Source organism: Molothrus ater, chromosome 3, assembly GCF_012460135.2.
Source record: "Molothrus ater isolate BHLD 08-10-18 breed brown headed cowbird chromosome 3, BPBGC_Mater_1.1, whole genome shotgun sequence".
Classification (NCBI taxonomy): Eukaryota; Metazoa; Chordata; class Aves; order Passeriformes; family Icteridae; genus Molothrus; species Molothrus ater.
In genome coordinates, this window is record NC_050480.2 from 20,611,743 (window position 1) to 20,638,561 (window position 26,819).

Here is a 26,819-nt window from a genome sequence, read left to right on the forward strand (position 1 = left end):
AAATAAAGACAGGGAACAAATGGCCTGAGGTAATGTTATCAGTTAATCAGTGATAGACAAAAAAATGTAGAGAAATCAAAATGATTGCATGATAAAGCATGTGTTTGCCCCTTTACGTTGATTCTATAGGTGCATCACAGCCGAATTAGTTTCTTCTTGAATGGTTGGGAAGATGATAACACAGCTTTTGATTCAAGGACTCTTATGGGAACAGTTGCAGATACTGATGCTGATGGTACTCTGCAAATTGGACAAAGCTTCACAGGTAAATCTTGTAGTACTTTAGTGGAATGCACTGGAATAGTCAAAATATACATGATGTGGTTAAAAGAAGTGTGAGTAATTTAAGTTATCTATATGGTGAGAAGTAATACCTTACTGCAGAAGAAAATTCCTATTTTTCAATTATCTTTCTCAAAAGATTGGCTTGAAGATAGAATAAATTATGGTCATCTACCAACATCTATGGATAGGAATAGATTGATGTTTGGTAGATGATCATAATTTATATGATAGATTTTCCTGAATTCTCTAAAACATGTATGTAAAGTGACTTATTCCACTAATTTCTGCCTGTAGTTTTTCAGGGTAAATATAGGGAATATACATTCTGTTTCAGAATGGAAATTTGCATGGCCACTAGACTACTCTCTCTGCAGAGTCAGGAAGAGAGCTGAAGGTTTCTGGCTGTCTGTGTTCTTCAGTTTTATCAATACTCATGTAAACCATGGCAGAATGAGAATCTTTCAGCCTCTAGTAATGCCTGAAAGTTTTACTCTTCATCTACATCTAGAGTTTTATATGTTCTATATCATGACATGATCATTGAAGAACAGTGGGGGATGTTTGGTTACTTTTCACTAATTCTTGGCTCTGCAGGTGTAAGAACACTAACTATTGCTCTCCAGAAACATGCACAATTTGAAGTTAACTTCTAAAAATATGTCACATAAACAGTTTTATTGTGGCTTTGGGCAAGAAAGTAGTCTATGCCCCATTTCTTAAAGCTTGTATTTGGAAATGTATTTTGTTGTGGTTTTGATTCTGAATTCTGGATAGCTAATAATCATGTAAAAGAAAGGAATATTTTAAAATGCTTTTTATCTTTATTGTATAAATTGATAGGTACAGTTGTACCTACTGTATCTCTTCTCTAATTAGAGGTGGCACATGGACTGGCTCATTACTTCTGTCTAATGAGCCGGTCCCTGTGCCACCTCTCTAATCAGAAAAGAGATAGGTACAAAATGTTCTTATAAAGTTATTATAAATCATTCTTTTTTATCAAAAAAATTAAGTCACTGCCCTCTATAGTTTTGTCCAGGCCCAAGATGGTTTCATTCAGGAGGGGTAATTGTGCAAGAGAGATTTCTGAGTGCTGAATTAAAGGTGCTCTCATGCAGTGCAAAGCTGCCTTCTGCTCAATGGATTATTTATAGTATATTTCCTTAGGTTTAGAGCAATTTGTTGGAAGAATGCAAGATTTTCGATTTTACTCAGTGGCGCTTACAAACAGGTAAAGAACTTTTACTTTTGTAGCAAAATAAGAGAGTGGTGAGAAAGAAGTGTAGATAACAATATGCTTATTTCCCAAAGTGTAGTGCTTTTCAGATGTTTCCTTTAGATAATTGCTTGTGACGATGTAGTTCCCTGAGCCTCATTTCAAAGATTACCTTTAATCTAAAAAATCTTGAGTTAAAATAAATTCAACAACTGAGTGCGTTTTGCTTTTGAACTGTTGCTTAAATAGGCTTGATGTATGTAGTGGTGTATGTAGTGTATATGTAGTGAAACAAAACACTGTAATAAATATGTGCTCTCCTTGTTATTGTTGTCCTTGCTACAACCTGACTTAGTATGTATTCTGCAGAGAGTAGATCCAGTTGCTAGATTTCAATGCTTATAAACTGTCTAGGTGTTACCTACTCATCATAATTCTGTCATAATAGTGTGTGCTGATAAGCTTAGTCCTGGTGGATAAGACTTGCTAAGCTTCCTCCGAGCCGTGTGTAAACTGTAGGGCAAGGAAGGGAGCTACAGGGTCAAAACTGGACCACTCAGATACCAGTCTGATGAGGAGGACAGGCATTCCAAGTGATTGGCATGCTGGCTTTGTGGCGGGAAGGTGGGCTCCCCGTGCTTAGCTGTTGCTTTCCTCTGGTTTCACTTCCCCACAGTATCCATGTCAGGTAGTCTTGGTGCTCGCCTGCCCCACGCACACACCCCTGCCCTGAGGTGCCGCTGTCCCTTGCTCTTCAGATGAAGTTGTCACCATAAGCCACCAATGACTTAGCTCCCTCAGCCCACAGAGCCCTGGACAATTGCTTTGACTTCCTGTGTTCCTGAGGCCAAATTACTGTTGCCACTGCAATTTCTGTTGCCCTCCAGCCTCCCTTCCTAGCACATTACAAAGAGATGTTACCTTTGTTATCCAGCTCATGCTGGATTAATCCAGTCATTTCAGGCTGGCCAGAATTAGTCAGGTCCTATTTGTCTGTGTAGTGCTTCCAGGGAGGCTGCACACAATGACACTCAGAACTGCAGACCTTCAGGCTACTTAATGATAGTCTTTCAATAAGATGGAGAGCAGTTTCCTCAGAGCTCAGCTGTCTGCAGGACATTATGATGAACTGAGCTTGTGTGAATTGGAAGCATTAATGTGAATCTGAATTCCAAGTTTTATGAAAATCACAGTGGTTGTATTTCTCAGAGCAATGCTTGTCAAATCTTTTGAACTACAGTTTAGGTCAGTAAAATGAATAAAGCTTAACAATTGAAAATTAAGGTATTTTACAGACTGTTTTCACCTACTGATGTCTTTCTAGATTTGATTTTATATCCACAAATAGCATGGTGCAAAATGTTTCTCTGGGATAAACTGGGAGGGAAAGTCTTGCCTGCATACCAATTAATTTAGGCTATAGATATGTAAAAAGTCCTGTAACTCTGGTTCTGTGGAAGCTGTAGTGGCAGCTAGCAAGTATTTATTTGCTTATTAAGCACCCAAAATTATGTTCTTACTGATAAAGTAGGAAAATGGGAAAAGTTACAAGGTTTAAATATAAAAATTCGGTCTCTTCTTGACTCACAAAATCCTTCCTTTGTATCAGTGATAAGCAGATAAAGAACTGTCCATGTCATCCATATATCTGCTTGCTTGCCTGCCTACCTACCTTTGTATTTATTGCAGTTGCTGATGTCAGAGTGGACTGAAGTATGTCAATGATTTGGCGTGACTAGGTTGATTGCAGTTAAAAAAGGGGACATCTTGATAAAAATTAGTTAAAAGTGAAAATACTTCTATCCAGATTTCCCTAGGTACAATATGATATTGTTCAAGCTGGTCTTTTGGGAGGGTTTGAACTTCACAGTGGTTACGGGCAGTATATTGGCACTATGGTGTGTTTAAGAACAGGATCCAGACTGCTGATTGGAGTCAGACATAATGCTGCAATAAAATGTAAAGAGTTTTTCTGCTCGCATCTATTTAGCTTTAGACCTCTCACCAAAGAACTCATTCTCTTGGTGCCTGAAGAACTCCATATGTCTGGAGCAATGAAAGGAGCTCCAGAGTGGTTCTTCACAGATATTTTCTGAAGATGCATACTGCTACCATTGATAATGTAGAGACCTTGGGGGGAGCCTTCACTCCTGAGTGCCCCATTCTTGAGTTTACATCAGGAGTTTAGGGCTTCTACTATGATCTAACCTGAATTTTGTTTAATCTATGAGCCTAGGTGCACAAAGTGACATTTGTTCTTGTTGTCATGTATCTAATACTATTCTCTATGCTGTGACAGAGACATTTTGGAAGTATTCTCTGGAAAATTCCCTCATCTTCATACCCAGTCTGAGTGCCGCTGTCCTGGAAGTCATCCGCGAGTACACCCTTTGATACAGAGGTACTGCATCCCTAATGGTGCAGATGATACCACTAATGACAGGGTGCTGAGGCTGGATGCAGAAGCCCACCCTCTCCACTACATCAATGATAATGACATTGGGACCACTTGGATTTCATCTGTGTTTGCTAATACTGCAGGTCTGGATCGTGGTGTTTCAATCACAATAGATTTACAAAATGGACAGTATCAGGTAATGGGAAGATGCCATTTGCCATTTATTAAAACAAAACTAAGAAAAGATTTTTATAGATATCGCATTGCAATTTTGAGGATATTCAAACCTTATGCTTTAAAATGCTTTAGAGGACCAGGAAGAAAGTTTCTTTTATTGGCATATAACAGTGCAAAAGGCAACAAAATGCATTGTGGTTTTCAGCATTCTCTTTTGATGTGCCTGTTTTAACCAGCAGTAATCTAGAGTGGATATACAAGAGTAGATCCTGTGTGAAGGCACCAGTATTTGGAAACTGATTGTTGTCTCTTAACTGCACTTTTGTAAATTTCAACTTTTATTTTAATTTCTATTAAAACGTAAGCTGCTTGTTTTGTACCTGCTGGTAGAAAACTGACTGCAGACGAATGAAATTTAATGTATCAAATGCACACTGACATATTAGAAGGTGTTTCTGTTTGTAGATGTTCTGGAGGTGATAGATTAGCTTCCCAAGGAATATGAAAGGAGAAAATAAGCAGGTATAGTTATTGAAGAGGCCATATTGCTCCTAACCTTCCACTAGGCTCTTGAAGAATGTCAGGATGTCTTGGAAAGAGGGACATACCAGAAGTGGGGCTGCATTCACAATAGGGAATTCACCAAATTTCTGTATATTCTTTCTGGCCTATTCTTTTTTAATTAATGGTGAGTAGGGAAAGAATATGATGACAGGCTTTGGCTACATATGTAAACATTAGTCGTTTAGTTAAAAGTGATTTTAAATTAATGTGAAATTCTTGACTTTTGCTGATTTGATACACACACTTCTGCTTAAGCAGCATGCTGAGGGAAGTGTTTGAAACAACACAGGTATTTGATGAGATTCTGAGCTAAAAATATGTAGACAAAAAAAAATTACCTGCTGTCAGACAAATAACTTGTTGAATATTTGGTACCACAAAGTTACAACTTTAATTTTTACCAAAATGACACGGCTGTAACAAATCGTACACTTGACTTTGCAGTGCATTTTCAAACGTTCTTTGAGAAAAAGTGAAGTTCTGATGCAGTAGTTCAGTAGTTGTCTGATAGTGTCTGAGAAATCAAAGAGCTTGTTCAACAAAAAAGATTCCCTCTGGCTTTAGGTAGGAATATGTGGGGTGAAATATGGCTGCTTCTGTCGATGAGTGGTAAAGCAGACTGTATAGTTACATTAAGAAAAAGGTTTGAATTCTCATTGTTTTACAGCTTAGCCATTAATATCAGTTCATAAATTTGTTATCTTCTTGTAGGTATTCTATATTATACTGCAGTTCTTTAGCCCACACCCTGAAGCAATAAAAATTGAGAGGAAAAAAAGAGATGATCTAGAATGGGAAGACTGGCAATATTTTGCTAGAAATTGCAGTATTTTTGAAATGGAGAACAATGGATCTCTGGAAAACCCAGATTCTGTCAACTGTCTCCAGATGCATAGGTATGAGTGGGTATTATGTGCATAATACAGATGGTTTGAACAGGTAACATCCTGACACGATTAACTGCTATGTCCCAATGAGATAGAATCTTTTAATTTGGTACACTCATTTATTATGGACTGCTGAATATATCAAAGATCCTAAACATGATCTTTCAACTCAAAATTGCCAAAAAGTTTTCTGTAATTTTTATCATATTTTAATAATTTATGAGTCTGAGTCAATTGATTCCTCTTGTTCTTTTTGAGGTAGAATTTCAAAATGTTACGTGTTAGTGTTTTGATGGCTATTGTCAGTAGAATTTCAGAACACTGAGAGGATAAGTGGAGGAAGGTACTAATATAACATTGTTCTAAACAGTCTAGTGAATATGAAAGTCTACCTTCTGATCTCTGGGAGGGCAGCTTGTTCTGAAGCTTAGGAAAGAGGCCAGACTGAAGTACAAAAGCCAGTTATTCAACCCTGCTAGTGTTATGCACCACATGTAAGAAATGAGTTGAAAATGTTGTCTTGAAGTTTTCTCATCTTTCTAAACAAGAAGCGATATAAAACTGTGGGAAGAGGGGCAAGAGGGATTACTGCCATTTAGAAATATGTTGCAAGCCCTTTTACTGTCAATTAACATGTGAACATTTAAAGCTTTATAATATATAAAATATACATTTAAAAAACATAGCATATAACGTATATAATAGTTAATATGTTACCTTAGTACGCACACATATCCATGTATGTACACACACATATATATAATTGAACTTTTGCCACTGCATGCATTCAACTGCATTATCTCTTGCCTGAGTTCAGATGCCAGTCAGTATTAGACTTGTTTAGTACTTGGCTGGAAATCGGTGAGAAAATACTTTTCAGGTGCTGTAGGTATTTTGCCTTTCCCCCCCCCCCCCCCCCCCCCCCACTTTTGCTACCTTTCTAAGACTTTTCAAGTGTCAGCATCTTTGTCTATTCTCCAGGAGTTCAGTATTCTGTGGAGAGGAGCATAAGGTCATTTGAGTTACACCACTCTTCTGAAAAGGAATCTGAGCTTTATTGCTGATCTTTGAAGCAGAGGGTAGAGGAGAAGGGAAATATCTTAAGTAAGACAAATGTTTTTGGATAAATAAGTGAGGTGCAATACCTTTTTCAGCCCCAAAATATGAATTTGTATAATTTTAAGAAGGAGCCGAGGAGTTAACATTTATGGAAACAGTCCATATTTTTCTAAGCAGCACAGTTTCTCCCCTTCAATTAAAATGTAAATGATGATAGGAAATGATACAAATGAATAATTTTTGGGTACAGCTGATGTACAGAAAGCTTTAAGTGATAAGACCTATATTGGTGAATATTCTGTGTGCTCAAAGAGGAGCTGCTGTTGAAACAAAGCCCCAGATTTATGTCAGCAGTGTAACAGAGTTCCCTGGAGGATTTTATTGTAAAACAAAACTTCTTTCTCTCTCTTTCTTTCATACCCACAAACTTTTACCTGCCAAGACATGTCCAGATTGTCTGTCCAGGATTTAGACACCAGTGTCCTTGTGTCCTAGTGGCCTATCCAGGATTGCCTGGATTTACATGGAAGACAAACCACCTTGGTTTTGAAATCCTTACCGTAACTTGATGGTTCTTGTTTTGGTGATCACATGCTAGTACTGAATGGACACTCTTTTGTGTCCTTTAGGAAATGAAAGTGATTAAGGTTTTTGTTTCTCCATCCTGTACCACCTATGTAAGTTAGGAGTTGCTCACTGTCCTTTATCCCCCTATCAGAGGCTTGAATCTTTGCTTAGTCTGAATATTGGCTGCCCCTTATTTTAGAATCTCCTTTGTTTTCCTGAGAAACTGCATGTAGATGCCCTAAAATCTTGATGACCTGCTTATCTAGTTGCCATCAGCCTTACAGTCTTTCTGCTGTTCCCTCTGATGTTTCTATACCAACATGGTATTGTTTATCTGCCATTTGTACCTGTCTAAACATTTCCATTACAGTTTTATATGACATGGAAGAAATATACTTTATTTAGTTTTCTGTGGAGGGAAAGAGAAGGCATAATCACCCAGAGAAACAGATATATTCCACTGAGATTTTTGTGAAGCACTGACCTGGATTAGGAACACGGGAAATTCAAAGATCCTTCACGAAGACAGAAGAGCTTGACTCAGCAGACCTAGCCTAACTAGAAATCTCATCTTTCAAAAACTGACATATTTTCAAGTGACATTTTTTGAGTGTTGCATGTCAGGTGCCAGGTGATTACATGATAATGTAATACCTATTTTTAATGATCCCATGTAGGTGTGCAAATAAGCAGACATTCTTTTCTCTTCCAGAGACTAAACTCTGCTTAGTACATAGACCAACATGACATGATTCATACCAAGTTGTGCACTTTGTATCTACTTGTTTACTCAGTTTCATACCAAGTTGTGCACTTCGTATCTGCTTGTTTACTCAGTTTTACTTGAATTCTCAGGATTGTCCTTCCCCTTCCTGGGCTTAAATATGTGGTTTTACTCTCAATCTTACTGCTTTCCATTACATTTGCTTGTACTTCACTTGCTGGAAGGTAGCATGTGTTTCTAACTCTGCTCACTCAGAGGAGCAGATGATATGGTCCTGTGAGTTTGGAATTCAAAATATAACAATTGTTGCTGTATGGTTTTTTTGTGTTTAGCAGGTGTATTACTAACAATGTAAGCCTATTAATTATTGTGTTAGTCATCTGAATGTTTTCCTTATGTGGTTTGAGCCTACTTCGTGTTTCTCAAGGAAAGTGTGTTAAATCTCTTGAAAATGTGTGCAGGTGACACTGTATCAATCACACTTTAATAATATTTTGAAGTTGCCTGGTAAAGGCTTTATTTTTAATTGGAAATTTTGGGTCTGGAGAAGAGCATGGTAGTTTAACAGACAAAACAGACATATAGAGGACATTTCTTTTCCCTGTCTTGAATTCTGGTGACTGGGAATCCACTGACATAAGAATTTTTACTCAGAAAGCATGAAACTACCATTTGCAGTTGAGACCCTCTCTGAGAAACAGTATGTTAGGGGCTAGAATCTGTAAAATATGTAATATTTTGAGTTTAATTTGTTTTCCTCTCTATTTAAACAGCTTTACACCGTATTCCCGTGGTAATCTAACTTTCAGTGTTCTTACCCCGGAACCAAACCACCGACCTGGTTACAATGATTTTTATAATACTCCATCTCTTCAAGAATTTGTAAAAGCTACACAAGTGAGGATTCATCTCCGTGGCCAGTATCACACTAGGGAACCTTGGGTAAATTTTAGGCATAGGTACTATGGAGTTAATGAAGTTACAGTCAGTGGAAGGTGAGTGTTATGTGACTCTTCCCACATCCAGCACTGTCTCTGACTGTTACAGCTCTGCATGGCATATAGGGACCTGCCTAAAATTTGATCAACTTGTTTTGCTTTTACATGTATGATTGAAAAAGGAATTTGGTCTGAAGCAGTGTATCAAGTTGGAAATGACTGGTGTACTGTTTTATAAAACTGTTTGCTCACATTTTATTTTACAATTAATTATACTTATTACACAAATCTGTCAAAAGCAATCCTTTCCTTGGAATTACCAATGCCTCTAAGCAAGGGCTTATGACTGAAATAATGGCTTTTGCTTTATTTCAGTAACTCTTCCAAGCTATAGATTCTGAGACATGGCAATTTTAACAGTCAATGCAGAGCTCTTTCTTTGTTTTAGTTGGAGTTTTCCTTTCAAAATAGGGTAGCTGACTGACTGACAACTTTATTGTATATGATAAGTGGGCTGTCTTGTGAAGGGACTAATTATGCCCTGGAAATAATATGCAAATTTGGCAATGAAATAGTTTCCAAGAAGCATATGGTGCAGATTTGTAAGTATTATTATTCCTGAAATTGTATTGGTAGCTCTCATTTTGAGAGAAAGCACCCTGTTAGAAGTCTTGTTTACTTTAAAATTTTCTATCTTATTAATATATTTTGATTATTGATTTAGATGTATTTATGATAATGCATTTACTAAAACAGCTTTACATTGGTGATGATGTATCAGTAAAATAATTTCAGCTGTAGTTTACAAAGCTGTGTCATGCCTCCAGAAGTGCAGCCTTTCAGGTAGAGTGGTATGGTTATTGACTATTAATTAAGACCCTATACAGATTTTATTTTAGTAAGAATTGGAAATTTTAATGGAGATAAAATGGGTTAAAATTCAAAATTACTCCTGTTGTGGTTAAGATTTCTTGAAAAATGAGAGTCACAGTGGAAGTTTTATTATTGATGAATAATTGTAATTTATTTAATAAAAACTTACATATCAATGTTACATACTGAAATACAGTTTTCATCACATATCATATAAGGCAAGAGTAGCTCTACTACATGCTGGTTTTTACTTTCTTGAAAAGAAATTGTTGATGCTTAAAAATATATTGAATGAAGTAATCTTTTGTAGTTTACTGCACCTAAGAACATTCTCTTTGGTGACATTTATTTGTTCTTAATAAAGAACCAGGCTATGTAATACACAAAATTGACTTTGTGACTGTGTAATATGTTTTTGCACAGATGTGTTTTCATGTTCTAACTTTTGACTCCACCTATTGTTCTTTCAGGTGTAATTGCCATGGCCATGCTGATGATTGTGACACAGCTGTGAAACCATACAGGTGCCTATGTGTCAAGGAAAGCTATACAGAAGGAAATAATGTGAGTCTCACCTTTGTCTGTCTGTGCCACTTCTGAACAGCCTCAGCACTGGGATTTCAGTCCTGGGAGAGTGTGTATATGTGTGTTAGTGTAGGCCTGTCCTTCAGAGGGAAACTTTCTGTTGCAGATTTGTATCAATTAAGGAAAAAGATGTATTCCACTCTCCACCCTCACCGAAAGTCATTCCACCACAGACCATCAGGAGTGTTGTGTTCAGGGATTTGATTTCTTATTAGAAATGATGCCACTTTCAAACATTAGATGCAAACCTGAGATTAGACTGTGAGCATCTGATAAAGATTGTCTCTGCCTGCTGTAGCAACTAGCAAGAGTAGGGTGAAGGTACTACTCCATGGTAATTTTAGTCTGCTCCTGTGGACTCCAGACCCATTCAATAGGTGGAATCCAGTAAGAAAAATCCTGGAGTTCAGCTTCCAATTTAGTTTCATTTGAAAGGAAACAAAGAGTTCAAGTGGTCGATAATGCAATTGAAAGCACCACAAATGCAAAATTATAATTTTCATTTGTGATTCTAGCAGTTTCATAATTCTTGGCCGTGGAAGAACCAAAATGGGTTTGATTACTGTAAGTCATAGTATTCTAGAAAAATATGTGGAGGAGAGCTCAATGGTACCACTTTTCACTAATTTCATGCAGCCTTTGCTTTTCTTGGAAGCTGCTTGCATACAACTTAAGAAAAGCAGAAGTGTGATGTATGAGTAAAAAAAAACTTGCTCAAAGAAAAGATTCCCTAGATTAATTATTTATCTCAAAAGAAAAAAAAGGAAAAAAAGTTAAGTTTAAGAAAAAATGAGCTACATCAAGGGAATGAATCCCGCAATCTCACTGAGTGTTAGATTTCCATTGTGAGTACATGATGTACTCCTTGCTACATTTATGCCTTTTGGAAGTAGCCTTTCTAAAAATTAAGAAGGGGTTATGTGGAGTAGCAACAGCAGTAGCAACTGGGAGACTAATCACACATCAAAAAAACCCCAAGCAGTCTGTGCTTGCACGAACAGAGTGAAGAGAGGTAACCCCAGAGCATTTGATACTGTGCTTATGATTGTGTGAAAGATTCTTGTAAAATTTCATAGGGGTTCTAAGTTTTCCCATTTCTTAAGCAGAAGTGTAGGATATACAGTCTAAATGGGACTTGAACCAAAATTGCAAGTTTTTAGATGGGTCAAATCGGAAAAAAAAATTCAAGCCGACAGTGTCCCTTTAATTAGAACACACATTGTGAAATGTTACTTTGTAAGGATTAATTATAAATATTTAATAAGATCTGGAAGTTCACCAAGCACTCTTGCAAGACTTATGCTACTTTGTGAAAACAAACCAAATACATTTTAATGATGTATCTGCCTTATCAGATATTTCCTGTCAATGGTAATGGGTTGTTCCACTGAGTGTCACATCTTTGATTTGGCATATGTGCATTGTAACTATAATTGAAGTGCTTGAATTAACTGTATTAATTCAGAGTACAATAAGGATGTTGTTTAATTATTTTTCTCATTCTTTAATAACCATGTCAGTATCTATTAAATATGAAATAAAATAGCAGTAGTAATAAAATAGAATTAGTATTTGGAAATATATCACTAACTAGTTTGAATTTTATCAAAGATTTACATGGAATCCAAACAGCCTAAAGATTTTAATTTCTTTTTTTTTTTTTTTTTTTGGTATGGCTAACACTTAAAAGCAAAACAAAAGTCCATCTTGATTTTTGACTATCACTGGCAATGATAAAACTCTGTCTGATAGATTTACACCTGTTTCTTTGGCTCCCACCGCAGTGAATTAGGAACTGTAAAAATTTATTTATTTATTTATTTATTTATTTATTTATTTATTTATTTTGGTTTAAGTAAGCATTTGGTGAAGCAAATTTCCAAATACAACTTTTTTGGTTGAGAAAAAGAAAATATTTTTAAGAAGAAATAGCACTATCAGCAAGCGGGTTTTTTTTTAACTTAAGTTCTGTATTAGCAGAGTAAGTCAGCACAACTGAGGGGCTATAAGAAAATTATTGGTTTTAGGGTGGGTTTTTTTCAATGTCTTTTACTAGAAATCAGAGATCCTTGAAAAGCTTTTTACATATGGCAGAGTATGTCCTTGTCAGATTTACACTTAATACAGCTAAAATTACTGTCTTCAATTTATCTGCCATATGCATCTGGCTAGCTGTTGGGCAGCAAAGCAATACCAGAAATGAAAAATCTGCATAAGTATTACAAATAGAAATCTTAGTTTAGGTATTTGCATCACTGTGTTATGAAATCTGACATACCAAATGGATTTTTTTTTTCCTGAGTTCCATTTTGGTGAAGAATGATGGTGAAATATGTTCCTATGAAATCTGAGATGATGGGAAGAAAGGGTTGCTTAAGAATGATTTGTGGATGTTGAGGGGCTAGATTATGAAAAAAGAGGGAATTAATCCTTACAAAGCTTGTCTCTCATTTTCTGAAAAAAATGTTTAGCTTCTTCATTTACAAATTGTTCTCTAAACGCCTTGGCTTCAGCTTTGGAAGATAGCTCTTCCTTTTACAAATGGAAACTGAGGGGCCGAGAGTGGAGTCCAGATTTTAGTAACGTTTGTATGCAAAGATTAGCTTTTAGACTTGAGGAAAAGCATGTTCAAAAGCTGTCACATGACAAGCTGGAAACAGCCCATGAAAGAACAAGAGAGTCAAGCAAGGTTAGCCTTACATTGCAAACTCAGGGCCTCTTTTAAATCAACTGTATAGAACTTAATAGAGAAAGGTAATGGCAAATATATAGGAAGAAGTGCAGAAATCATAATAGAAAAGAAAATTTAAAATAAATAAAGCCACTCTGAGAAACGCTTAAGAAGATATGAATGGAAGTGAGAGAATGACTGGATTCAGTAAAGGTTTCAGGTCTTCAGACTTTTCCATAATGGTTTTAAACATCTGAGGTCTGAAAACTGGATATGGCATATGTTGTTTTATCAAGAATTGAATAAATAAGATGTTTCAGATTGTTACAGAAGAATCTATGTAAACCTTAGTTAAAGGTCAATCTGTATCATGTTAGATGTTGGAATTAATCATAAATAGTACATGAGGAGCTGTAAATATTAACTACAGTACACTCAATAACAGAGTTCTCACTTGCAGAAACAAGTAAGCCAGCAAAAAATGCAATTTTTGATACATGGAGCTTTGGGATGGAGCCCCATAAGACACCTTTCATTTCTATTTTGTCTTCTTTGGTCCCTTGGAGTCACTTAGTGTTCTAATTTTGGTTGTGTGGTTTGGTTTTTTTTTTTTTTTCCTTCCCCTAGTAAAACCTGGCTTTTAAGTTTAAAATCTCTTCGATCACTGGGGAGTTGACAAGAGACAGATGTAGTTCATGTATAGTCTTGGTAGATATTCAAATGCTGTAGTGAGGGTGCTGGTGAAAGCCAAGAGGAAATCAAAACTGTCTTTAGAGCATGGCAAAGCTATCTGGAATAGATATTCCCTAGAAGCCATATTTATTTGGCTAAGGAAATGAAATGGAGTGAAGAGGATCTCGTAGGAAGGAAAGAATTGTCTATGATTAATTATCCCATTTCAGTCAACACTTAGAGGGCAGCAAAAATAAACATGGGCGGTATACATAATAGAGCTTTTCAAAGACAAGTCAGCATTTCAAAATGCCTGAGAAGGTGCCATTCTAGCCTCAGTGTCACTTTATCAGATTTTAAAATTGTGTACTTTCGATAATGTGCTTTACAGAAGCATGTGTATAAGTACTATAGGTGTGTATGTACACTGTTTATTGCAACTGAGCTTTCAGAGTGGGCTGTAAACTCCTACATAGGTTACAGAAGGAAAAAAAGGAATTAATTCCACATAAAATCATATATATAAAAGAATGCCGCTGAGAGGCAAGCAGCAGGATAGTTAAAAAGTGTTGGAATAAAAGGTTCGAGTTAATCATGACTTATTGCAAGTTTAAAAGTATTTTTACTGTTGCTGTCTGAAGTATTTCTTTGGATATTTGTTAACTGTTTCTTCAGAGGTACTGTCCACAGAATTCTTAGGGCCTGAAAATGGACTTGGTATATAAAGGCTTAGGCTCAAGTCACTGGTGGTACCATAAGTATGCTTCAAGTGATACATTTTTCCATTTTTGACACTAGTTATATACAGGATTCTCTGTTGTAAATTTTAGCATAATGGTTGTTTTTCTTCTTCCAGTATAAATATAAAGAGAGAAAAAACAGTGCTTATAGGAGTGTGCTTTTAAAATTTTAATAATAATTTTAGTAAAAAAACCATCTTGAATGCATTGTTGGAATTCGGTTTTTAATCATAGTTTTAGATGAATGAATTGGGCCAAATTAGGCTTGGTATTTTGGCCACTTGGCTCCATGTTATGTTTTCTCAGAAAACTTTTCACAGATGGTGAGAAGTTCAGATCTCTATATAAGAAGGCATGTCTGTTATTTTCCATAAGGAAAACCATATAGTTAAGATGTTTTCTGAAGAGCCTAGGTTTAACTGAGAGTAGGGACATCTGCATGTTTCTGTGTGTTACAGTTACAGAGAAATGTTGGTTTTGTTACGCATTAACATCTTTTGTAAATCTACTGCTAGACCTTGCCACGGGCTTTTTGGAAATGTACTTATTCATTTTCCATGTGGTAGCCAAGAACCAATCCCTAAATCTCTTGATTTGCAATTCTCAACTACTATGTTTGGGGTAAATGCAGAGTTTAGATTTGGTGAATGAAGATCTGAAGATGGCAACATGTACATCATAGTGCAACCAAACATGAAAGTTCAGCCCTGGAGGTCTGGAAGTTAAATGCAATTCTTAACCTAATAAAGGTGTGACAAACAGCAGGGTGATGTGGGGGTACAGTGCCCATTTTTATTGCATGCAGGTGTGACAACTGCTAGAAAAACAAACATTTCACACTCATTGCCAGCTTCTGAATGACTGCTTTTTTGCCAAGGAGATTGTAGACAGGGCAAGTCAATCTCTTCTCCCAAGTAACAAGTGAAGAACAAGAGGAAAGAATCTCAAATTGGGCTAGAGAAGGTTTAGATTGGATATTATGAAAAATTTCTTCAGTTGAAAGGGTTGCCAGGGATTGGAACAGGCTACCCAGGGAAAGTGATGGAATCACTGTCTCTGGAAATCTTTAAAAGTGTGTAGATGTGGCTTTCAGGGACGTGGTTTAGTGGTGAACCTGGCAGTGTTGGGTTAATAGTTGAACTTGATGATGTTTTCCAAAAGATCCTTTCCAAACCTAGTAATTCTATGATTTTTAAAAGTTTTGTCAAAGTTTTAAAAGTCACACAACAAGAGATGTTTCAAAGAGGCTTCTTGCTATGTAATCAGATGCCATCTTTTTCTCATACTCCTTCGTGCCTGTGTGTCATTTAACAATAGGTGCAAGCACAGGTGTGCATAAGTAACTGATCCAAGATTAAATCTGAAATGAGATGATGAATGCTTTCAGCTGCTGTGTGGCTGGCCATGCACAAATGGAAACTCAGGGCTGGCAGGTTGATAGCTATTCCTGCACTGTTTTCCTTTCAAGGAGGACATATTTCCATAGGCATGCTGGGAGGAGGGAGCTGCATGAGCTGGATAGCTTGGCTGGTAGCTCGTTTCTTTGTTGTGCTTCCCAAGTTGTGCCATGCCTGAATGAACCCTCTTGTCTTGTGTTGCTGGGTGCTGTGTAATGCTGATTTTTCTCAATGAGGGGAGAGAGGGGACATGGATGTAAATGAGGGAAGGACTTGAATAGGTTAGAGATGTGTAACTTGTGAAAAGTTATGATCAAGCTGTTGCCCTTAGTGCGCTTAAAGTGAGATAATCACAATTGGGCACCGATTGCTCTGATAAACAAAGCCCTGAGTTCAAGGTCTCAAGTGAAACCCTGCTAATTTTCATCCTGAAAACTCCTTTTTTCTCTCACTGTGGTGATATTGCATGGTTTTGGTTTGTTTTTAACAGATTAGAAAAAGGTGCAGTTATTATTGCTGTCTTATTGCTTACTTTTTATTTAGTGTATTCAAACGAAATTTCAATAGATAAATTCTTGTGGTTTCATTTTCTCTCCGAAGTGTCTTTTGTTATTGTTTGTGACTGGTCTGCAATTGTTAGACTATCTTAATCTTATGGTTTTTAATTCAGATTGTTTTACACACAAATGATGCTTTCCCAGCACCAGCTGTGAGTGAAACACTTTAGATACTTAATGCAGTTTCCTAGTTTTCAGTGTATAGGTGATATAGACATACTAAAAAGTAACAAATAGTTATAATACTACTTGGAATAACAACCCTAAAGAAAGATGAGCATGCTTCTCAAGATTAAGAAGGAAGTTACCCAAAAAAGAAAATAGGTGCCCAAATATGTAACAGAAGCAACTTTTTTGAAGCATTTAAATTCCTTCTGAAAGACAGAAATTATGATTGCAATATATTTTGTTTCTTTTGTTTCACTCTCAAGGTCAAATAGTAGTAATACAAACTACAGTTATTACAATGTTAGAAACTTCAAGAACACTCATTGTTTAAAATGCATCCAAATGTATGGATTAAGTGAATGTCTTCTGTGCCATAAGCATAGCAAGCACTGTTTTGCATCTTTAAAGGTGTAAGTGAATTGGAATCTCAGGACATGAGCCTGTGTTGAGTACCTAAATTCTTAAAATGTTGTTCTTCTGCTCACTTTCCTTGGTACTCTGTTTTTAAAATTACTTCAAAAGGTCAAAATAATAATTAAAATGTTGGGTTTGTTATTTCCCTTTGTGCTTTTTCACTTTTTTTTCCAAGCAAAATATTTTTAACATTTAAATTGGGGAAAACACATAGACAAAAATATGAACATAAAGATTATATTAGTAAACTTGTGAGGTGAAGAAATATTCATGTCTAAGAAGCAGAATTTTCTTTTACTTCTGATTCATTTCAGTGTGATCGCTGTTTGCCACTGTACAATGACAAGCCTTTCCGTCCAGGTGACCAAGTCCATGCCTATAATTGCAAACCATGTCAGTGTTATGGCCATGCAGAAAGCTGCCACTATGACTTAGCAATGGATCCTTTTCCTCAGGAGCACCACCGAGGCGGTGGTGGAGTTTGTGATAACTGTCAGCACAACACAGCTGGTAAGTCAAAGAGAATGGACTGTTTATTTTACAGTTCCTTTTTGACTAAATCTTGAGTCAGCTGAATTAGTAATGCTCTATGGCTCACAGTCCTATAAATTCTCATGTATATGTATTTTTAAACCATTCAGATAGTGCAATAACAACAGTGGTGTCAACTCTTAAGCCATGGGAAAATACTGTAAAATTTAATCCAATCTTGTATAAAAACTTTCATGCAAAACACATTCAAATAAATAATTAAAATATGTGGTTTCAAGGCTATTCCCATTACATGTGCTAGAGCATTTAAATTCAAAATATAATCTTATTGGACCGGTTTAACAGACAATATCTAAAAAGGTTGTCAAATTTCTCTCTAATGTCAGTTTCTTGCTTATTGAATAAATCTCTTTATTCAGTGTTGGTAGTACATTTGAATACTTTAAAAATTCTCTTCTATTTCAGTTTTCTTGGCTTTATCTAGTAAAGATAAAGAAGTTTCAGGTTCAATTTAAAAAAAAAAGTATAAGCATTTGCATGGCACAGCTTTTATATAAGTGTGGTATTATATAACAGATGGAAGTTTAATGGAGTAAAACATAGTTTGTAACAGGTTCATTGTTTCATATGCTCTGGATCACTAAATTGGCAGGTAGAGATGAAAGGTGCATTAAAATGGACGTCCTGAAAATTATAGAATTCTCTCAAAGGAATAGTCTTTAATTTTGAATTATACAGCTAATTTTAATGAATTGGAAGCCATAATGCATAACCTTTCTTTCATGCAGGAAGGAACTGTGAGCTGTGCAAGGATTTCCATTACAGACAAGCAGGTGCAGATCTTTCAGTCACTGATGTTTGCAAACCCTGCGACTGTAACGCAACAGGCACCAAAAATAAGAGCCTCCTGTGTGATAATGTAAGTAGCCTTAAGAGAGAAAAAGGAGAAAATGTTTTAATCAGCTGGGTATACAGCCATAAGATTTTACAAAGTATATTCAGATGGTAACTAGTCCATATTAAAAAAAAGCTGAAATCCAGCCTTTTTGAAATGATAATTGACTTACACCAGACATTTGAAAGTTGAGAAAACGGAGAGGAATTTGAGATGTACTGCTGAAGACTTACTCATCTAGATCAACAACAGACATAAAAGGTGTTGTATGAATAGTAGTTTTGGGAGGCTACCTCTGCACTCAGTAATGTTAAAACATCTAGGTTTTGAGTGTTTTTGAAGGTCTTGGTACTGTCTTAAAGTTTCTAAAAGGTTTTGAAAATTCAGGCAATAAGCTGAGCCTGAAATGGAACTAAAATTAAGGTACTTTTCCCTATAATAAGACAAGGATTGATCTCCCTTTTAATTTATGAAGTCCATTAAAAATAAAAGAAACCCACAAAGTGATGCTGAGAAGAGAACACTGTCAGCTATGCTTTTAAAGTCAATGGACCTCATTGTCATGCAAGCTGTCTAGTCCAATAATTAATCTATCTGTAACTTTTAAAACATGCATGTTGGAAAAAAACCCAGGAAAAGTGATTAAAATCTTGAATATATACTAAAGGTATAGTGTGGTTTGTGTTCTATTCACTCGGTTCCTGTCCATTGCCAAAATGTAAATTTTGTTAGGAACAGGTAAGAAATAATTGTTTTGAAATTTATTGTAAAGGTAGATCTTATTCTGTGGATAAATGTGATAGAACTTCTTCAGGTTGTTGCCACTTTTCCTATCTCTTCTTTTTTCCACACTTTTATTTGTAAAGTAATCTCTGGCTTTTTTCATCATATGTCTCTTGTCACTGAATTTTATTTAACAATGAACTCTTGTGGATCCTATTGTATTTTTGTCCTCAGTTACCATCATAGATGTACAGATATGTGCCCAGTTTGGCTCAGTGCACCTCACAGGTGCACTGTGAGGACTCATGCATTTGTACATATTCTGTGTGACATGCAATTACAGCAAAATATGTTTTTTAAAATAGTGTGCTGAATTATAAAGAGAAATTATTTTATAATTTTCAGTCTTCTGAAGTAACACACTCTGCCAGTAACACAGAAGTGGGGAAAAAAAAGCTTGCAAAACACAGGTATCATGTTAGGATTATTTTTCAAGACAGAGGAGGAATGAAAAGAAATGTTAATTTATGTATCCAGGGTTTGTGGTGAAATGTTAACCTAAGTCAGCTTTAACTGTGATTAGAGCAACAATAGTTTACAGAAATCAGTGCTTTATATGTACATATACAAGAATGTTGATGATGCCTGACTATGAAAGTATGAGCGGGGAGATAAAATGGGAAAAGTGGGGGAGACTGTATTGCTCAATAAAGCATCAATTGCTGCAGTAGAAGCAGAGCAGGGAGAAATGATTGAGAGGCATTAAAGAATAGATTAGTAAGGCTGGGGACTAAAGGCTGAAATGAATTACATGAAATAGGAAGGCATCATTGAAGGAAGTGTTTCCAAATTTGATCTGTGGAAGATGGAATCATAAGGAATAAGGACCTTACTCATGAAAATTAATTGTCACATCACATTGATAATTTTCAAGGAAATTTGCCAAAAATGGGGCAGAATACACTTTTACTGCATAAATCATCACTTTCTTCAGATCATCAACATTTTTTTCCTTTTGCAAAGTGCCACTTTAGTCACTAAGTTCCCAGAGGTACAGAGTTCCAAAATTAATCCCTTGAATCACAAAACAGTCTCATCTATTGAATCACGCAGAAAGAACATTCACTCATCAAATGAAGTATTATTCAGGCGATAGTTTGCAAGATGTGTGGAAGAGCTGACTGCAACACAGTTGCTCCCATCTCAGTTCTTTGGACTGATCATGAAAACTTTATGCCTCTTCTGTTACCTATGCACTCTGCCATTGGTGAGAAATGAAGGTATAGAGAATTTCTCCCTTGCAGCGTTTCTCACTTATCATACCTCCAAAGATCACGTCCACTTACAGACCCGGGTAGACTTTGTATTTTAAAATAGAGGCTTTGTATTTTAAAGTGCAAACTATCATAGTTAAACTTCAAACTTGTAACTTTATGGCTTATGGTAACCGGTGGAATTTTAGGAGTGGTGTAGCAGTGCACCCACAGGCAGTTTGTTAGGTATTGTTGCCGAGTGAGGTTTTCCTTTGAGACTGGTGAGTACAAGTGAGAATTGCTGCAGCCTGATAAAATTTGTCCACTTCTGTGCTGGTTGTTGATGTTAAGTCATTGTAGAAAAGATGGTTACATTGTCTTTGTGAGCATTTTTCATGAAGTATTTCAAACAATCAGAAAATCCAGATGAACTGTTAGTGGTGCTTGAGCCTTAGGAGAGTGAAAGAATTGGCTGCCTTCCTCCTTTCTCCCTAACAATTCACACCTGAGGAAGTTCTACCAGAATACTGCTGACGTGATCATTCTTGTTCTAGTTGGAGATTAATGTTTTCTGGCTCTCATACCAAAATCCTTTACTCATTTTCCTGTACTGCTTTTTACCCAGACTGCTCTACAAATGCTTACGTATTCTATCAGGCATAGCAGCTTGTGGTCCTTTTGTGATTCTGTTATGGTATGTCATATATAATGCTAGGGGAAAAAGTACTCTTCTCCTGGTCATTTCTTTTTAGAGAAACCTGAAAGTGCTGCTATTGCCTTTACCTATTCTTTGGAAGTAACATTCTGGTCTCAGTGAATTTAGTTACCTTTAGTTATCTCACTCAGCTTTTGCTGATTTTTAAAAATTTACCCTTAACATCCAAATAAATATGTATCATGTACTTGTTGTTGTGAGGAAATTGTATTTTACTGCAGAGGATATTGTTCAGAGTTGTAAAGACTTGATTTTCTTCTGTCAAGGTGGCAGCTCTATTGTCTCATCTTACAAGAAAACTCAAAGGCAAGAAAATGAACAAAATGTTACTTAGTGTTTTCTCTGAAGAGTCACATGAAAACATATTCCAGTACTTCTGAGTAACTATCTGAACAGACTTCAGGTTTCACCTTGCTGCACACTCACTAAATACTGTTTTTAAAAAATATTATATATATATATATATGCACAAAATGAAAATAGTATTTCTGTTTCTATTTTCACTTCTGAGTTAATTCTTCTATCTAAAATTAGGATGAGCCTTCCCATCTTCATTTATCTATCTACTTGGATTTCAACTTGTTTATTGTGATTGACAGTAAATAAATAAATGGAATATGTGTTGCAAGGGAAAGAACACAGGTTAAAGTAGTTCATTAAGGGGATTTTAGTCAACAGATTTACCAAAGAGAATAAGGCATGTAAAGAATGCAAATGTGTCAATGAAAAATATTGTGCGTAGTGGAGTCCATAAAAAATCAGGTTATCAAACACTGTGTATTCTGAATCTGGGTGTGCCTTAATGGGAGGCCTTTAACCTTATTGCTAAAATGAGGGAAAATTAGCTTTTTTATGTTCAGTAATCCTATGGCTTAATTTTGGATGAATTTTATAAAGTGGAAATGCTGGTTTTCAGCGAGAGTTTATTCGTGGGATTTGGTCCACTCCCACCCCATGGAGTGTTGTGGGCAGAGGGTAAATGCCTCATTTTATGTTTTGAGCAAAAGTAGTAGAAAGCTACTGACTTTTGAAAGTCATCATATGTGATGACAAGAAGAGATACCAGGGGAGTGCAAAGGAACTTCATTATTGCTGCTTATTCAATTTTCAGTTCCCAAAGACGACATCCCGAGAATACTCTCAGGTATTTGGTGTCAGACCATTAACCTATGTGTGTGAGCAGGCACACTGTACTGTTCTCATTTCCTAAACTGGAGGAAAGGAAAAGAAAACCTCAAGCCCCTTGCTTCCCCTTCCTGAGACTGCAGACAACTGGATGCTGGGGTCCTTGCCAGATTTGCCTCAAGTAAGAAGATAGTGAGAAATACATGATTACCATTTATATCAGAAAGGCAGAACATTGAGACTGGTACCAGTCAATTGCAAAATTGGTGATGGCAGAATTTCATGCCAGACCAATATACTGCTGAGTCTTGCAACACCCTGAAACTTGCAGAGGGTCAAGGGAAGGTACTTCTGTTGTGGTAGAGAGTAAATAATTGAAATTAGTAATGACTTGGCTAATTATAAAATGTTATTTTTTTTCAGGAGTTTTTGGGCTTCAAAACCAGAAGTTAACTTTGGAAAAAGAAACTTCAAATGTCAGCTTTTGTTCTTTATTAATATCCAGCCTCATATTGCATTATTGTCCAGAATTGGAGAGACTTTCTGATTATATGTTTTTGACACTATATTGCTTCTGTTACAGACACCAAAGGATAGCAATTTGAAATTACAAGCATATCCAAGACAAAGGAGTTGATTTTAACTTTCAGAAAGGCTTAGGCAAATGATTTTTCCAGCAAATTGCATTTTATTGTATAAGAATATGTATGGCCAACAAGAGTTCAAATAGTCAGAAGTTACATTTCTGATACTATGATATGTACATGTTGAATATCTACTAGGTGAGTGCCATGGTTAAACAGTTTGCTGTAATCTAGTGAACAATTAAGGCAATTCTTTGGAATATGTCACCCTTTGTCCTGGGTCTTTAAATCTCTTTTTAAGTCCGCCTATCAGTCTAGTAGCAGGAGGGTTGCTGAACAGGCTTCACTTTGAATTTGTCATTCTAGATGTGATGTGTTAAAGTGTCCCCCAGTTAAAGAGTGGTATCGTAAGAGTCTAAAGCAGTGAACTGCTCAGTATACATAAAATTTAGAAACATTAAGTAGTTGGATTCCTGATTAAGGACAAGTCTGCAGCTGTGGTTTAGGCAGGAGAAGGTTGCTGGCATTCTGTTTGTAACTGTTTACACTCGAGGATATAAGAATAATGTGTATTTTGCACGTAAATTATAAATGACACAAGGGATACATGTGAACTCAGCATCAGTGATTTTCTGTATCAAATAACAATTGTAATTATGAGGTCCCAAGAAACACCACCACTTGGTAGTAATGCTCAGCCAGGTTAATTTCCAGAGTGAACAATCCAGTCAGATATTTTCCATCAGTGATTTAGTACCAAGATGGTCATGTTAATACACAGTCTGTTTGTGTCTGCTGACTATTTGGGTCAGAACCAGACTTCTCAGGCATAAGTAACAGTAGAATAGATTCGTTTCTGCTCTTCTATAACCAGCATTGGTCATAGAAAATTGAAATACTTTTCTTTAAATGGCAGATAACACTTGAATCGGGGAAGGGGGGAAGTTTCAGTAATATTTCCAGTGACCAACTGGTGAAATTCTGGTTAACAAACTCTTTAGATATTCATTGCTACCAATATTTTCAATGATTCCATAGTTTCCGGAGTAAGCTGGATTTACAGAAATAATAATGATACAAAAAAAGCCTTTTTCCTTTGTAATTTACTTGGATTTTTATGTAGCTATTGAAATAGTTTGTTCTCCCCATTTTGATGTAGATTTCCATGTTATAACCTGTGGTACACCTATTTCTGCAGCATTACAAACATTTATCGGCTTGTTCAGCTTCTTTGAAACAGTATTCATTGCCAAGCATTTCACAAATTATTTTGGTACTTCTCTGTACAGAGAAATTAAATATACTGTTTTTCTATATTTCTAATTTTTAAATAAAATTCTTCTCAGATTAAGCCCAAATGCTCTTTTTACAGGGAGATCTGCAAATGGTTTTGTTGGCTGGTTCCTGGAAAAAATTTAAATTTTTTAAGTTGGCCAGATATTTGTCACTCATTTGAAGATTTATAGTTCTTTTTCAAGCATCAGTTTTTCCACCCTGTTATAAAAAGTTTGGGGATGTACATTTTCTGCAAGTGTGTGTGATGAAAATTACTGCTCCTTCTAATAGCTTGACACCCAATTATGCTGAAGATCCTGGTATTCTTTGCTTCTTTTAGCACTTACTAATCTACATGTTTCACTAGTGGCATCTGGAAATACCTAAGCTTTGTCACAATTAGCCCTGGGTTTCCAGGTATTGAGGATCAGGACAGCTCTGCTGTATGATATAAGACTAATCAAGCACAGTATCTTCTCTGATTTCCAGAAGTGTGATCCTGCTGTGATGTGCTTTTTTAGAGTTCAATTATTTATGGGTTTAGGGCTACCTGAGCTAAACTCAGGATTTTCATCTGAGTAGCCACATGTTTGGTGTCCACATATGGTATTAATCTAACTAAATTTTTTAAGCAAGTAACTCCTTTAAGTTTACTTCCTTAGAATTTCCTTGGTGTTCTGTCTTATAACTTGAGGAAAAAAAAGAGTATTCATTCAGTAAGAGACTCATGATTCTGTAGCCACGTATTCCCTCCTTCATTTCGGTCCTTTATTTCCAAATGGTATAGTTTTTAGTCTCTTTTCATTTTTATCTTTGCTTATTCTACTCACTCTGTGACCTCTTTTTATTTTACAGAGGGTAACCAGATACACAAATTATGTAAAATGTTGATACAAAACAGATTTTTATGACAAAATGAGATTTCCTGTGTAATTTTCAGTTCTTTTATTGATAATCACAGTATTCCTATTGCCTTTTTAACTGCTCAGAGCTTCCAAATGATTTGTAGGGGAAATGGAGCAGCTTTAACAGCTTCTTTCTTGAGTTGTAATAGCTAATTTTGGACATATCACTGTCTACCTGTAGTCAGTGTTGGTTTTTCCCAGGCATTAAGTTTGTACCTCTTGATGTAGAAATTAATTTGAGTTTTTGATCATGCATTTGGTTCAGTGTATGTGATATATTAAGATATTGCTGACTTAAAGAAATGCAGTAGTATCATGTAGCATGATTTCCTTTTGGGAAAAAAGTACCGATCTTTTCCAATATAGAATTTAAATTTCTAATAGAATGTACAGTAATAATAAAAAAAAGCCTACTAGAATGTAGATCTCAGAAACTTCCTTACAGCCTTTTAAGGAGAATGACATAATTTTATTCCTCTTTTCCTGGTGTTGATTTAAGCAATTATTAGGTATTTCAGTAATGTTATGTTTTGTTTCATCTAGAACTTGAGTCTTATGTGCAGTCACTTTTCAACAGATGAGATTTTGCTAAAATATTTTTCTTCTGACCTCTTGGTTTTTAATCAGTCTTAAAAATCATTCCTGATATAGAAAGGTAGCACCTCTTTCATAGTGAAGAGCTGTGGAAGATTTCCTCTGTGATCTCTGCTGTGGTTCTCTTTCCTGAATGCTACACATAGTCATAAAAGCATTAGTTGGTCATCTGCTCTCCTCCAAGCAGAATTGTTGTCAGTGCTATATCCAGTCAGTCATGATTTTGTCTGGATAAATCTTGATACCTCTAGGAATAAAGATTCCACATCCCCTCTGGATAGCCTGTTACTGATGTTGCACTTCTCTTTTTAGTGAAGTGTTCCAATGTGCACTGTGAATCTGCTAATCATACCACTTAATTATTTATTGCCCTGATTCTCAGGTAGTCTTCCTTTGTTTCTGAAATTTTATTTTTTTTCCTTCATGCTTTAGGCATGTTGCTTGTTAAATGCTTATTTTTGTGTTGCCTTATTCTAGTTTGTAACATTTGGTGGTGGCTATCCTCTCTTATTTAGCTATCCTAGTTTCATCTTTCTTTCACTTATTTAAGATGAAATTTCACATGTAATGCTTTCCTTCCTGTAGTAGCTTTTGGAGTAACTTCAAAGTTTTTTTTTGCGTATGAGTTGAGTGCTGTTGTGTAACCTGGGTATGCTGCGATCATGAGCACAAAAATTTTTCTTTTACAGTTAGGCATTAAGTTGGGTATTTTTCTTAATTTAGGATTAAACTCAGAGTTGCTTTTCACATGTGAGTTCTCTGATGAATGGCTGTGATGCATGACTGGGTCTCTTATAATACACTAAATATCTAGATCAAATCTAGTCTAAAAGGGAATTAACTTGAAAATCCTTGTTGCTGTGTTTTCTGCTATTGTGGTCTTTTAACTCTTCTCATACTTGCTGTTGTCCTGCCTTTCTAATATCTACATCTTCCTGAAAAATAAGGCTGATACATCAGTAATAGATCTCTATCAAGAAGTCATATTAAAGAGATTTTATGGACTACAGAATCCTTTTATGAGGAAAGAGTTGTAGTATATACTTCTCTTAACTTTTATTCAATAGTTCCTGCACTGAGAATTTACTTTTAGAATGTTGAAATACTCTATTTAGTATTAATAAAGCTTAGAACTTCATTTTAGATTTGAGGGTATGATGATAGTATTTAATTGGAACTTGCCAGTAGCTTTGTCTCTCCTGTTGTTTCAGCTTTGCTTGACTCATGGATTAAAGATGAAAAAGGCAGCTGTTAACAGAAATTTTTGTTTCAGTAGCTAATTAAAAGCAAAGTACATTGAACTACAGTTGTTGATGTCATAGATGAATACTGGTTTTGAATTATTGTGCTTTTATGTAATTTAAAT

The 26,819-nt window shown here is 35.9% G+C and overlaps 1 protein-coding gene across 1 annotated transcript in view; it reads left to right on the forward strand.

Annotated features, from left to right (window-relative positions):
- The window catches only part of USH2A (usherin), a 375,273-nt gene that overhangs the window by 31,234 nt on the left and 317,220 nt on the right, over positions 1-26,819 (forward strand). Inside the window, exons 4-11 of the mRNA XM_036380788.1 lie at positions 130-265; positions 1,453-1,516; positions 3,801-4,095; positions 5,352-5,536; positions 8,651-8,872; positions 10,159-10,252; positions 17,207-17,402; positions 18,173-18,303. Coding sequence (XP_036236681.1) covers positions 130-265; positions 1,453-1,516; positions 3,801-4,095; positions 5,352-5,536; positions 8,651-8,872; positions 10,159-10,252; positions 17,207-17,402; positions 18,173-18,303 — 1,323 coding nt within the window. The remainder of the gene's footprint in view (positions 1-129; positions 266-1,452; positions 1,517-3,800; positions 4,096-5,351; positions 5,537-8,650; positions 8,873-10,158; positions 10,253-17,206; positions 17,403-18,172; positions 18,304-26,819) is intronic.